Consider the following 15399-nt stretch of genomic DNA (forward strand, 5'->3'; position numbering starts at 1 on the left):
AACACTGGTGTAGAGGAGAGGCTGGATTTAGACGGTTGTTGCTAGTAGCTACACTTTACGTCCATGTGAAAACCTGTGAGTATTAATTATTGTTATTAAATTCTGAGTTAGAGCGAGGGTATTATACATCAGAAAATGAAGTAGTCTTGCCTTGGACAAACTAAGAAGAAGACTATCATTGATTTTGTCGAGTGTGGCTTTTACATAGCCAATTGTCATAGCCATGGTGGTTCACATATGTGATGTCATATGTGAAAGTGATCTTTCCAGGGCTAGCTTAGTAGCTTTTACGTCATTATTTAAAGGACTTCAGAAGTCCTTAAGGGTTAAGGCTATGGACCAGAGCTACTTTTACGATACGATAGCAAAAGCCAGACTCGATCAAATACATCTATAGGTCTTAATTGGTCCAAGGCTATAACAATGAATCAAAGTTGCATTGTTGTTGTCTGACTAAAGCATAGTGAGTGTGACTATATGTTGATTTATTGTCAGGAAACGCAGCTGTTCGTGTTGACAGCAGGCTTTACTTTTATTTCGTCTTATTTTCGACAGGATCGACAAATCCACAACATGCACGAATTTCAAATTATAAACCTCAAACTCATTATTGAGAAGAAATAACACATGCACCCTAGGAGTGTGATGCTGAATTGGAATGCAGCGATACTGTGAATACCATGCATAAATATGTTCAGTATGTTAATTACCATGAATCATGGCCTATGCACATGATAGCCTGTACAGGATGTTAATTTCCATACATAATATGTACTTTTTTGAACATTAACAGCTTTTGCAGCCACCCGTTTTAGTGCTCTTTGAGAGCGAAGTCTTGGGATTCACATTTCTTTAGGCTGTTTGTAGGGCGTTCCACATTTTAGTGGCATAGGAGAAAAATGTATTTCAATTTAATCCCTTTTTTCAAAGGGGGCCATATTAGAAAATATTAAAACACCCAAGGGCCAACTACATAATTTAGCTTCGGATTTAAACGATTCTATTTAACTATCATCAATATTTAATATCAATGGTCTTTTGTCAGGTGTGTGCTGTGAACAGAAAGTGTATATCAGCCTTTTTTCAGCAATATGTCACATTACCAAATGTAACCAAGCAAGCAAGGTAAACAAAAATACAAAAATAAATACAAGGAACACTGACAAATTATACTCTGGGAAATGCCCAGGTTGGCCTTTCATAATACAATTCAGGTATGAAGCTATGGGCCGTGTAAAATTCGCCCAAGGGCCACATTTGGCCAGCTGTTGCAGACCATGGGGCCCATTGCAAGTTGCTAGCCTACTCTGTCTTCAACCCTAAGCCATTCCAGCCTATTGCAGCCTTACACTGTATCTGTCTGCCTATTGCCTAGTCTATGTCAAGCCCCAACGGACAGAGGAAGAGATTGAGAAAGAATGACCTAATGATACAACTAGGAGGAACATATTCAGGAGAGAGCAACAGAAGCTCTACACACACACAGTCACTCGTGATGGCCATAATCAATGACTCATGTTTGTATAACTTATCCACAGAAAACAAATGCAAACAAGTTCCTGAAACACTCATGCATGTATACGTGTTTGCAATTCAGACCGACCTCCTGATCTATACTGTAGCTGGTGGAGAGAGAAACCTAAATTTTCTCTGATTTGGTAGCGGTGAACTTAACCTCTTTTTGTTTCAACTTGGCATCTTGTCACACATTGTAGGCCAAAACACACAACTCATGATGTCACACGTTGTGAGCTTGCCCCCTCCGCCTAAAAGGACCCGGTGCCCGAAACTCATATTGAGCGAACCGGCATTGCTTTAGGGCTACTGTAGGGAATGTACAAAACAATGGTGTCAAGCTGCGTGACTGAAACAATGTGACACTAAGGCTTGCCTCGACTTGCACGACCTGTTTTGGAAAAACAGTGCAGAAACAAAAGTGAAACTTAGAGATGCACACACAGGCGGGTTGCATAATCTCTTCATCTCCTCTCGTTTGATTTGGATTCACAGGCAGGTCGGCTACACAGACGTCGAGATGGGCCAAACACAGAGCACCTGTGACCTCCATGGCTACACCGTCCAGTCCGACACACCGGATGGTACTGTCGCCACCTCGAAGGAGGGCGAAGAGGTTGTCATTAAACGGATCAAGGTACGTTCTTCACAGTTGTGTGTGTATACACAGCACGTGTTTTTCAAACTTATTTCGTGCCAAGGACCCCCAAATTGATATGAATGTTTTCGGCCGTGGCGGGGACCCCCCTCTGAATGTCAACATTATTCTTTTCTTTTCTTTCTTTTTTTTTTTCAAAAAGAAGCTAGCGCAACACATCTCGTACCGGATACAGCTTAGGATAAGCACTCATGCAGTGACCGTTCGACATGGGACAGTGTGCAGATGCATTTCCGCAGAGCCTTCCTCAGTGCTGCTGAGGATGGCTCTGCCAAAACATGTCCATACGTATGTTGCCCGTGCCAAGATAAATTAACCCATTTTGGCCTGACATCGAAATTAAAATGTATTTTTTTCTGAGATATATATATATATATATATATATATATATATCAGTGGTTCTCAATATTTCATGTCAAGAACCCCAAAAATTATATTGGCCGCCGACCCCCATCTGAAAATATGTTGTTCCAGGGACACCACACAATCAAAGATTTGAGTTCAAAACTGAAACTCTGAAAGAATATATATTCAAAGATTTGAGGCACATTTTCACGACTTTTCAAAAATAGCAGACCTACAAGCTCGTAGCGCGCCACTCGGTGGTGCACTATGTAGCTTGTAGATCTGCTATCAATAGCTAAATTATAACATAATGTTTAACCCATTCTGAACGGGAACCGATTTTGGTGTTGGCATCATGTTATGCTTTAGCTATTGAAAAATCGAACGACTGACATTTTTAGAATCTGATCTCAGGTCAGAATGGGTTAATCAGACCAGTGTGTGTCCAGTGGAAACCTCGTATGAATCTGATCTCGGGTCAGAATGGGTTAAAACACCAACAGGGGTTCCCGCCCAATATGGGTTTAAAAAAAAACATTTCATTCAGATTCCATTGATGTTGATTGATATTTGGAGTGAAAGTATTCAGGCATTCAATTCATCTGCATTTGTCTATATAGCAATACAATGCTATACAAATATTGATGATGATAAATCAACACTCAACAGATATCAAGCACGGCGTATCAGGAAATAGCCGCCGAAACGGATACACTTGAAAACACAAGCCATCCACATATTGTAGGCTACGGGAAATCTTTTGAAGGTAGGAATTACTTTTATTTATCGGTTTTAAACCAGTTCTTTCTTCTTTTATTCTTTATTTGGATCCCCAGTACAATGTGCGTGCACGCACACACACACACAACACAACATAGTACATAACAAGACATATCACATATAACAAACAAAGTTACAACCTCCACTGTACTTACATTTGGAAGTGACGTTGACTGCTTAATGCTTTTATTTACTCATTTCAATCATTTCAATTTACATTTATCCATGGAAATTTCGAATTTCATGTATGGTCTTCTTTTCCTTTTGGCTTTTCCCTTCAGGGGTCGCCACAGCCACACAATCCTCGGCCTCCATTTCACCCTGTCCTCTGCCTCCTCTTCTCTCACACCAACTGACTTCGTCTTTCACTACATCCATAAATCTCCTCTTTGGTCTTCCTCGAGGCCGTTCCAACCTAAACATCCTTCTACCGATATACTACTCACTATCCCTTGTACATGTCCAAACCATCTCAGTCTGGCCTCTCTGGCTTTATCTCCAAAACATCTGACACACGCACTTGTCCCCCTGATGTACTCGTTCCTAATCCTGTTACTCCCAGACGTCCTGTCTAATACACCTTCCCTTTCATTCAGTCACGATATTTCTATTTATGTATTTGTTACTATTTTAGATGTACTTAGGGATATTGGTTGTTGGTGTTGGGATACATGTTGCTTTGAACATGACACAAGCGTGGACCATCCTTCCCAAATAAAATGTATTGCCTAAATGTGTTAAAAATGGCACAGTGGTTTATGTTTCTTTTCTTTTGACCAGAGGGAGACTGCCTGCATGTTGTGATGGACCACTGTAAGGGTGGGAATCTGTCTCAAAAGATCCAGGAACAGAGAGAGTGTGAAGGAGGATTCAAGGAAGAGCAGGTAAAGCAGCAGGCGGTGGTTTCCAAACCTTTTCGATCAATACGCAAAAATCTTTTGAAATTATACTTTTTAAATGTTAAACGGAAAACATGAGATATTTACTCGCGACCCCAGTATTATGCTCCACCTGAGGGTTTGTCTGAGTGAATGTTGTTGGTTGTTGCTGGCGACTGTTTTAATGCACTCTGCTTCATGTCGTTTTAACAGTTAGTATCTGTTTACATGGTATACAATAGTGGCTTGTTTAAATGTGGTGTGCCGTGGAGAGCATTTGGAAATGAGTGGGGGGAAAATATATATATTATTGTCAGATTATTATTATTTGTTAAAGATATTTCACAATGCAAGGCCTTGTTTATTATTACTTAAATACAATGTTGGAAAGAATATTGTCTACAAATGATGCTTCCGGATAGTTTGTTCACAAAATGCTACTTTTCTTTAACAGATACTGCAGTGGATTGTCCAAACGTGCATGGCTCTGAAATGTATTCATGAGAAAGGCCTCCTCCACAAAGACCTCACACCCCAGGTAAAGCTCACATTCACACTCTACAAGAAAAGGTGTCTGGAAGATAGTTTGAAACTTTGTTTTCAAACTTATTCAGTGTAATAAACAAGCTCTATATTTATATATACAGTGAAGTTGAATGTACTAATCTGTTGTCATACATATATAATATGCTGTGAAGTTTTGTGTGTGTGTGGGAGCAGCAAACACCACATTAGGTGGCTGCTACTGAGGGGGAAAAGTGCTGTTGGTGTATACGATATAACAAGATTATATTCACATTTGATGATGCTGTATTTTATTATTTTAGCTCTTTTTTTTTAAGGTTTTTTTTTATCATTGTTGTGCTGTTGTTTTTCACCATGCTGCTGCATTGTCTGAAGGAAGCCAAAACAAAAAAAGTTTTACTCTTATGTTTTAATATACTTTTCTTTTGCAATTTCTCAGAGGATACTTCTGACTGAATCGGGAACCATTTATTTGGGAGGATTTGGAAAACTCAGCGAGAGTGAGAGGTATAACAAGCAAAGCAATTTAGTAATTGGTAAACATATCTAACTTATTGATTTTAAGTGCCGCCTTCAATGAGCCATTCTTCTTTCAACAGCCTGGATGCAGAAACGACTACCTCGCAGAATGCTGCCATAAGTTACATAAGTCCAGAAACCTTGCAAGATGGCATATATGACGACAAAAGGTACTGTACAGAGAGAGGACTACCCAAAAATCATCACTTGATTATATCACTTTACACAAATGTAAGGTGGTAAATGGTGCATTTATATAGTGCCTTTATCCAAGGCGCTTTATATAGATTGTGCATTACATTCACCCATTCACACACACATTCATACACGGATGGCGGCGGAAACCATGCAAGGCACCAATCGGCACATCAGGAGCAATTAGGGGTTCAGTGCCTTGCTCAAGGACACTTCGACACTAACTCTGGGGGAGCCCGGGTTCGAACTGGCAACCTTGCGGTTACCATCCAGCCACTCTACCCCTGAGCCACCGCCGCACTGCTACATGCATAGGACTTTCTCACTCATTGTTCGACACCCAAAGGTGGACCATTCTATGTTGTGAGAATAAGCACATATAGTGAGAGTTCTTTTGTACAGTCGGTCAGTAACATACGCACCACCTAGATCTCCTATTTTTGTCAACTGTCCCCATTCTCCCAATTATGGCATGGTGCCCAGAATAGTGATGCTAGGGTTCATGTGGTTAAACCACGTTGGTCCATTTGGGTTTGAGGAACAGCCAGAGGTGCTTTTAGAATCTTGCTCTCGTTTAGTTGTACTACAGGGGGAAATACTAGACTGTAGGAGTTTTAAAGTTGTCGGCGAGTCATTATATCTTTGTGGCTTTCACACTAAACGATTGATAGCCGACTAGGGATCATCACACTGCAAGACGATGCGATCTAGATTGTTTTTTTACTTCAATTCATTTTGACGTCTCACGTATGGGTGCAGGATCCCGTGATGTATGCACGAGACCGACGGGACGTAGTCTCTCTCTCGCTCTCTTTCTCCCTCTCTGCACACACAAACAGGAACACGAAATAGAGTGAGACAGTATTCATGACGCTAAAATCTTGATTTTCATTAAATAATTCTGTCTCTCTGCGTCGCGCACACTCACTCACACACAGCGCACGTGGTAGTCCAAATGTTTGCCCTGCGTTTTAATATTAACATTACTCAAGTGAGATTTTTATAGACTACTTCACAGCAATATTAGGCTAATATAGCTACCTATGACAACTGGATTTACCTGCGGAATAAAGCTTATATATTATCATCTATCGACAGACAGACAGACACACATAAATACTTTGTCTGTGAGGCTGTGAGCCTAATTCATGCCTCGCGGTCACAACCCAGTTCATACTGTATGATGTCCAGTCGGCGAGACAGCCAAATATCAAACCTGCTAGATATTCAGAAGCGCTCGGGGAAGGCGTCGGCGAGCGCTTTTATCGGCGCTGAATCTTCTCGCAGCTCCTTTCACACACAGCGAGCAAAGCCCGATCTTGCGTCAGATCGGGGGTTTTGTCGGCGAGCGCCAAAAATGCTTCCCCGACAACATAATCGGAGTAAATATCGTGCAGTGTGTACGAGCCCTAAGGGAAAGAATATTTCCAAAATGAGATATGCAGTATGTACATGAAATTTACCCAGTGAACTGAACCGTGGAGTTTACAATTTTGCAGGTACTACCGTACTGGTCAATTGAAATTAAATAATGATTCAATTTCTTCCTCCAGTGATATCTGGTCAATGGGCTGCGTGCTGTATGAGCTTTGTACACTGAAGAAAGCAGTAAGTGAACTTGTACAATTATTCAAAAAAATACCATCGTTTTTATTTTACGTGTTGTGAGATTGTAGATTTGCTATTTTTTGAAAAAAAAAAAAGTAACTAGTCCATACCCGCCACTTCCAGGCCTCCGTCCATCCGGGCAGTGTGAGTGCAACCACGACTACAGATCAGGAATACAGATCCCATAGTCTGCAAGGACTGTGTACAAAAACGATAATAAATGCCTTAATCTTGGGTAAAGCCTGTGTTCATATGCCTGTGTGCAACTGGTCAACCCACTGAGGGGAAATCATGGCTCAGTCCAGACTGACAGAGGTTTCTTCATTTCATCTTAATTTTATAGCAGGCTAGTGGGATTGCATTTAATTTATGCCAGGATTAAAAGTGGGTATTTACATGAACTCATGCTGCATCTCAAGGTGCTATCCTCTCAATAAATTCTGACCAATTGGCCTTTTCGGGGGAGGGAAGCCGGGTGGGAAGGGTGATATTGGTCATTGCATGTACTCCTACCGGCTGGGAGTGTAGAACAATGGACGGAAGTGAAATGGCTCGAAACAAACGTCAAAATGCAAGACTTAACTACTCATCTTCTCGTCGATAAATTGCTCAAAAGTTCTGTAAGATGATATGTCAATCTATGACCTTGACCACAAATGGCGTCGTATGTCGGATGTTGAGAGGTAGAGAAATGTAAAGTGAACTTTGCAGCTTAACCAGAATATTTTCAATCCAATCACTATGTAGCGTGTAGAGATTTGTAGGACTTTATGTTTTAGAAGAGCGATGGGTTGTATAGATGCCTGCCATGATGTAAGTCATGTCAGTCAGTCGTCTTTATCTTTAAGAAGCGATTGACATTCACTTGCACTCTGTGGGAAAAAAGGGTCTCAAAATCTCACTTTTAGCGGCAAGCGCTTAAAACAATCGATTTAATGACAAACATCGCTTTAATGACTTGTATTCCCAAACAGTTTACTGCAGAGACAACCGTCACTCTGATCCCCAAAGTACTGGGCGGTACATATCCAACTCTGCCGGGGCATTTCTCCGCCGAGCTACACCAACTACTGAACAACATTTTCCAGAAGAAACCCGAGTTCAGACCTACAGCCAGTGAAATTCTGAGAAGGGATTTCATCAAAGGTGTTCTCATGGGAAAGGTTTGTCTGTCATTTCCTCCTTCCATTTGTTCTGTCTGTGTGTCAAAGCCCCTCATTCCTCTCACCAATACATCGACCTCTTTCTCTCCCTCTCTCTCTCTCAGAGTAAAGCGACTGTAGAAGACCTCCAGGCCAACTTGGACAAGCTGAAGACCGTGGCCGACCGTCTGGAAAGAGTGCACCAAGGCACCACCATCGGCAGCCTGACGGGCGGGGTGATCGGAGCGGCGGGAGGCATCACCTCCATCGTAGGTCTCATTCTGGCCCCCTTTACCCTGGGAGCCTCTCTCATCGTCACCGGAGTCGGCATCGGCGTGGCGGTGGCCGGCGGTGCCACCGCCGGCGCGTCGAACATCACCAACATGGTGAACGAGTCCAGCGACCGGCAGGCCATCAGAAGCATCATCAAAGAGTTCAGCGAGAAGATGAAGTCAGTGGTGACGTCTCTCGAGCTCCTCAATCAGGGCTTGGAAAAGCAGCACGAAGAAGAGGTGCCCGGCTCAGAGGTTGAAATGTCAAAGACTCTGGTGAGGATCGGCACCGGGGCCGGGCGAGGCCTGGGTGGCATCGGGGAGCTGGTGCGACTGGTCCAAGTGGGGAGCCTGGGCAAAGTAGCTGCCCAGACAGCCAGGGTGATCCGCGTGGCGGAGGTGGCGACAGGGGTGCTGTCCGCTTTGTTCATAGCCGTGGATGTCTTCTTCATTGCCATGGACGCCAAGGAGATCCACCACATCCGGCAGGCGCAGGCGCTGGAGGCCGACCGAGTGTCGAATCTGCCCACCAATAAGCTGGAAATCATGGACACTTCAGCGTTGCTGGCCAGTTCCGAACCGGACGGAGAAAACATCAAGTCGGAGACCATGAAATTTGTCTGGTCAATCAGACAGACGGTTGAGAACCTGCAAGATATTGTGGATCAGCTGACTGAACTCACTTCACTTTTCTAAGGCAATCGGTACATTTAGTATAATGCTTAACTGGCTTAAAAATGCACGTGGGCATACAAACTCTGCCCACAATCCCATGTTCTGAGATATGGCCTATTGTCATTTTGATGGTGACCTCTTTGACCTTTTGATACCGTAATAATAATCCTCGTTAGGGGAAATTTTCTGTTCGTTCTCAGATTTCCCACCAAGTTTCATGGACATTTTCCAATCCTTGAAATTTTCACCCCAAACATTAATCATGTCTTCTTGACAGTTATTTTGTTAACAGATACACACATGCAGGACTTGCTCATCTATTTAGTAGAATGAGTTTTCTAAATGGTTAGTACTGCTCATCACAACATTCTTCACCGAAACTATCGATCTACAAGCTCTCATGCATAGCCTTTCATTCTTCACATTCTTATAAGGGGAAGTGAATGTAAATATCTTATTATGATTAATTGTTCAAGTCCTTGGGGAAATGATTAAGCTACATTATTCATTGTGGAAGGTTACTTTTCCTTATGTGCCATTTGTATGTAGAAAATAAATAAACAAAGTGTGTAACATCAGTTCTTGAGTCGCTCTCTAACCATCCAGATTAGAGCCAATGTGAGTGTGTATATTAACTGAGCAGATTCATTGATTTCAACAGCACTACCATGGTACCACCACAGATTGAGCCAAGGACGATAGACCTATTGTTTAACTGCCCAGCATCCTGGAAAGAGCATGTCCACATGTGTCAGAAGAACACGTAATTGCATGTATGCACTATTATACACAGACACTATGCATTGAGAGAGATTTAACGCAACACCTCAAAGTGAACGCGAGAGGTCGCTGTCGAGTTACAATAAGAGCCTTAACCGGGCGTATGATAATAACCTCACCTTTAATGACAGGCATCATGAAGCATGGAGTTTAGTTTACCGCATAATACTTTATGGACTAAATGCAAAGGTATTAAGGTAAAACTGCGAACTATTTAAAAACTTAAAAGGTGTACACTGGCCTATCCTTCCTGTCTATTGAAGTTAACTGCATTTACACGTATACAGGCCGCATAACTTTACAAGATAAATAATAATTGCTTTTTTGTAGTAGACAATGTGAAGAAGCCCTAGGAGTGGTGACAGAATGGCGCCCTGCCGCCCTTAACGCAGTTGAGCCTAATTTAAGAAACTGTGAGCTTTTATGTTTATAGTGATTATTCGAATGTTTTTTTTTAATGTCCGCGACCGTTTTCACTCCAATTAAACCCAATGAAAACGGGGTTAAATCTGGCTACTATACAGACTACAGTACTTAAAAAAGAATAATAAAAAGGGTAATGCCGCCCATGATTGAACCAAGCAGATATCAATTATATTAACACTTATTGAGGCAATAAACTTGAGAGAGAGAGAGGGTTTTGCAATTACGCCTGGGTGAGGGTAACAGTGTTCCATTGTCTATTCATTTATTATTTGCCTCTCTGGAGAGAGAGAGAGGGGGAAAAATGGAAAGTTTTTTTGAGCGCCCAGCGGTTGAGAGAGAGTTGAGACTGACTGTAGTGTTCTTGTTTTAAAGGCTGATTTATACTTTGGCTGCGCGCTGGTCCCGCGCACGGGCGGAAAAAAATATAGCAGATACACAAGCTCACAACGCCTCGCGGCTGCGACGCGTTGTGAGCTTGTGGATCTGCTATTTTCGGAGTTGCGCGACACCAGCCAGCGCGCAACCAAAGTACAACTGCTGCAGGCTTTTAGGTATGTATGTATGTGTATGGGGACGAGGGGGGAGGTGTGTGTGTGTGGGGGGCGTGCATGAGGCGTGCACGGGACTCTCACTCACGGGCAGACGGAATACAAAAAAAAAAGGGAAAAGAGAATTGCAGTTTGCATTTCGCAGGCTGGGAAATAGCGGCCAGAGTTTGATTTAGGAAGAGATGCAGGCTACTTTAATTCTATCGTCTAGTCGGGGTTGAGGAGGGAGGAGAGTGTGTTAGACATAGGGAATGTCATGGCATCTGTAGATAGATATATTGTTGTCTTTAGATAGTTCCTCTCTTTTTTTTTTAAATAGGGGAGAAAGTTGGTTCCAGAGAATGCCGAGAGGAAGAGTTTGCATGAAAGGAGCCGACAGCTATGTAGGAATTCCCGACTGAAGTCATGGTAAGTCCCCCTTCCCGTCCGAGCTTTGACTGTGCATGAAAAGCGTGAAATTTGTCGTGGGGAAAAAAGGTTGGGTGAGGGTCTATATGTTGTTGGTGTATCACATGTGTCATTCATCAGCTTTTAAGTAGCTTACTTACTAATAGTAAGCCTACATTAAACATGTATATTTCAATACCTAACAGGCGTTTTAGATGTGGAATATTATATTGAAATTCAGAGTGTGGATATAAAAACAATTATGTCAGGTATGAACGTTTAAAATGTGCCACTATAGTTCATCAAATCATATCTAGGTCTAACCTTTTCTGTTTTTAACTTGATTATTGGTAAACTAGCCAACTTCTGGTTCTGATCAAATCCATAATATAGCTGACTGATTAGGATAAATTATTCATTAGGTAGGTATAGGTACTCCTAGATCTTTGTGTTCATAAAGCTGTCAAAGTAATATAATCTTAAGAGTGAATTACGATGACAGGATATCTGTAGGCTATATATGTCATCATATGTGAACTTTGAAGTTCAATGAACCGGAAAGGAAGTGAGATGTCTCTTTTAGGACAAGTCTCGTCACATCTCTTGAGGATTGAGTTTGTATGCTTGTTATCATCTGATCTCCACCCCTTTGCTGGACTCATGCTCTGTCTGAGCAGTACACGCTCACAGACGTGCACACGCACAGACGCACAAAGAGGAAACTAAAGCAGCACAGACAGTGGCAGACACAACAAGGCAGACTCAGTGGTGGTAGAGAGAGAGAGAGAGAGAGAGAGAGAGAGAGAGAGAGAGAGAGAGAGCGAGGGAGAGAGAGAGATTTTTTAGTGTTTCTCTGTGTGCAGGGCAGGGCGGAGCACTTTGGCAGAGAGAGAGAGAGAGAGAGAGAGAGAGAGGGGGGGGGGGACGGAGGGGGGGGAGACAGAGAGAAAAAAGAAGCAGAGTTGGAAAACAGAGGGAGAAACGAGAGGAAAGGCAGCGGGGCTTACTTTTTTAATTTTAGGAACCTTGGACACCAGCGACAACAGTGTGGTAACAGCGATGCCACATTTTCCATATCGGATCTGTGTGTGTGTGTGTGTGTGCAAGCGCGCACATGTGTGTGTGTGTGTGTGTGTGTGTGTGTGTGTGTGGGGGGGGGGGGATGGAACAAGGGGTGGCATGGACTGCAGTGGAACATGTGCAGTGGGGTTTGTGTTTTGCTCTTTGCCCAAATAGGAAGGTTTTGGAAGAAAAGGGCTCGTGGACCAAAAACAAACTGAGCTGTCTGTGCATCACGTGAGCACAAATATACACACTTATAAGGCCAGTCCACACCAATGCAACTCCTTGCAACGTGCAACTACTTTAAGTTGCAACCGTTATCCCCAATGCCAGGGATTGCAAGGCGTTGCATTTGGAGCAATCTGGGCCTTTGCAGCAACTATGCACAAATGCCTTATACATAACATAATATACTGAGGTCAGTCTGTGACAAGCTGACTCCCAGGTCCTCCCACAGTAAATGGCGTTGGGCCATCTTGCCTGACTGACAGTTTGCTGACGCCAAACAAGAGGGAAAGATCCCAAGCTTCCTTGGTCGAGTAGACCACTTGTTGTCAATCTTTTCAGGCTGCGACCCCCCCCCCCCCCCCCCCCCAAATAATCCTATTTGAGCTGGGGACCCCCCCCACCCCAATAAATAAACAAATACAATAATAATCATTTGATCTAGGACAACCACCCCCCCCCCCCCCCCAAAAAAGGAAACAAAAAGATATTTGAATTGGGGACCCCCCCACCCTAACGAGCACTTTTAGTTTACACAATTTAGTTTGAGTCAGTTCCACAGATAAATATTGTGAAAATAACCAATCTACAAGTAGTTGGGCAAAAAAAAGGAAATCGCTAGGAAACGCTTGCTTCCGTGTTGTGATGTCATTGACGTCGTGAACCCCCCCACCCCAAACCCCACCCCAATTCATGTGGGGTTCCCGACCCACAGGTTAACAAACACTGGATTAGACTGGGAACAAATTTCTTTGCATATCCGGTGGAGTGGATACGGAAATGTTCTGTGTTCGTGTGTGTGTGTGTTCGTGTGTGTGTGTGTGTGTGTGTGTGTGTGTGTGTGTCAAGTCAAAGTGTGCAAATTATACGCCGCCATCATTCTGAGGTTAGGATGGTGGAGAATTATGACCTCTCGCGGGTGTCGGGGAGCCGACGCCAAATTGTGGGAGACTTTTCCAGCGCTGCTACTACTGGGAGCAGTGGGATGTCTGTACACATGGTCATGACCAAAAAGTACCCATCATGGTTATTATTCATTATCTGCACGATCTGTCCTCGTGTCGTCTAGGACATTTAGCTATACACATGGCAACAAGCATTGGCTACCAGTTAAAGCTCCAAACATTCAGCAACGTCAGAATACAGGAATAATATGTGTTGACGGAGCGTGGGTTGACTGCTCTATAGTTTGGCATAGGCCTAATTTGCGCGGGAACCCGTTTTGGTGTTAGCAAGAGCTACAAGCTCTTGCTACAAGCTCTTGCTAATGGCTAATGGCGGCAAGAGCTACAAGCTCATAGCGCGCCACCGAGTGGCGCGCTACGAGCTTGTAGGTCTGCTATTTTTGAAAAAATCGAAGAGCGACTGACATAGAAGACATTTTTTTAGAATCTGATCTCAGGTCAGAATGAAAACTGTCAGGATGTAGAAGACATTTTTAGAATCTGATCTCAGGTCAGAATGGGTTAACAACACGCACTCGTAAAGGTCATACATACGGGAGGAAAATGGCATAGAGGATAAGCGGAGAAGGGAGTTTAGATATTGTTTAGAATAGAACTTTAGACAGATGGTTCATAGTTTACCTGGTATCCTACTTTCTTGATTTATTCACTCTGCTTATTGTTACTCCAGGTGTCCAGGTAAATGCCTAAATTGTAAACTCTGCCACGGTCGCGTTATTTTCCCATATTCCCTCTCATAGGCCTATAATGTAACAACACAACCTCGAAAAGGGGATACAGGAGGGACAAGAGGAGAGAAGAGTTTAGATTATTAAGCATATTATTTAGACAGACTAGTGTTCACTGTTCAGAGTATACCTGGTAGCTTCTTGAGGCACTTACATGGCTCTCTCTGCTTATTGTAAATCGCTCTGGACAAGAGCGTCTGCCAAATGCCTTATTTGTCAACTGTAAGTCTGACCGCCACGGTATAGCGTTATCAACAGTATCGTGGTCACATTTTCCCACTAAGGTTTGGACCACCCGCTTCGCATGCTATCAACCCATAATCACCAGCAGGTTACTCATCAAGACCATGCAATGGAGCAAGTAGGCTCTACTGGAGCCTACTTACTGGCTGCAGTGAAATCGGAAACTGGAAGTGAAATTGCTGCCGCCAAAGCGAAAACATAGTGAAACTGATTTTCATGGCCGCTTAAGACTGATGTTAGGGTTAGGGTTAGAGTTAGGCAACAACGCGGCCAATGCCACGTCGGACAATGGCTGACAACAACATCTCCGCTCCAGTAGAGCCTTCTGGCTCCATTAAATGAGCATGATAAGTAGCCTACAGGTTGATATGGGTTGATAACACTCAAATTTGCTACCTGGGTCCGCCTGTGTTCCTCATAGACTGTAAAAATAAATATGGACAAAGCGTTCTCCGGGTCTGATATGGACGTAAGATGAAGCCAGTCAGTCCTTGAATTGTAAATCGCCATCTTTCTAGATCCGTTTGGGCCCAGCTGGCCCAATTCGATCGTCACGTTACCTTGTATAATATAATGTACATCTCCCCATTATTCAATTGTGACGTATTGGAACGTATAACAATAGGCCAATAAGGCCATAGTCTTTGTCGAGTGAGTGTGTCACCCTCACCAGCGACGGCGTATCTTGAGAAATGTCCAACCGATCACAACAGAGAGAGTGATGCCATGTGGCATCAGCCACAGTGGTCGCCCCTCACTTCACAGAAGTGTGATTTATTTTTACATTGACCACTTGAACCCTATAGCTAGCATCCCTACCGGCAAAGAGGTTTGGTGTGTGTAGAGGGAACAAAAGAGCAGGCTAGTAGTAAGTATACAGAGCTAAAAGGTCAAGTTTACTAAGTATTGGCGGTTTCAGTGGT

At 43.2% G+C, this 15399-nt stretch overlaps 2 protein-coding genes across 3 annotated transcripts in view; both read left to right on the top strand.

The window, feature by feature from the left end:
- Nucleotides 1–5: 5 nt before the first annotated feature.
- Nucleotides 6–9641, top strand: LOC310875702 (uncharacterized protein). 2 transcript variants are annotated; one of them, XM_083789016.1, is made up of 10 exons: nucleotides 6–75; nucleotides 2011–2152; nucleotides 3188–3284; nucleotides 4079–4182; nucleotides 4631–4714; nucleotides 5141–5208; nucleotides 5301–5390; nucleotides 6969–7023; nucleotides 7998–8186; nucleotides 8291–9641. In XM_083789016.1, exons 2-10 carry the CDS (start codon nucleotides 2036–2038, stop codon nucleotides 9131–9133), a joined length of 1647 nt encoding a protein of 548 aa, XP_083645142.1. In that variant the 5' UTR covers nucleotides 6–75; nucleotides 2011–2035; the 3' UTR covers nucleotides 9134–9641. The 2 variants fall into 2 exon arrangements, with proteins under 2 accessions (XP_083645142.1, XP_083645141.1); XM_083789015.1 differs by lacking the exon at nucleotides 6–75 and having other exon boundaries at nucleotides 1969–2152.
- Nucleotides 9642–10989: 1348 nt separating this feature from the next.
- Nucleotides 10990–15399, top strand: part of arhgef40 (Rho guanine nucleotide exchange factor (GEF) 40) — a 113907-nt gene continuing 109497 nt past the window's right edge. Inside the window, exon 1 of the mRNA XM_083788741.1 lies at nucleotides 10990–11274. Coding sequence (XP_083644867.1) covers nucleotides 11272–11274 — 3 coding nt within the window. The 5' untranslated portion in view covers nucleotides 10990–11271. The remainder of the gene's footprint in view (nucleotides 11275–15399) is intronic.

Source organism: Protomyctophum parallelum (assembly GCF_964188405.1).
Source record: "Protomyctophum parallelum genome assembly, chromosome: 18".
Lineage (NCBI taxonomy): Eukaryota > Metazoa > Chordata > Actinopteri > Myctophiformes > Myctophidae > Protomyctophum > Protomyctophum parallelum.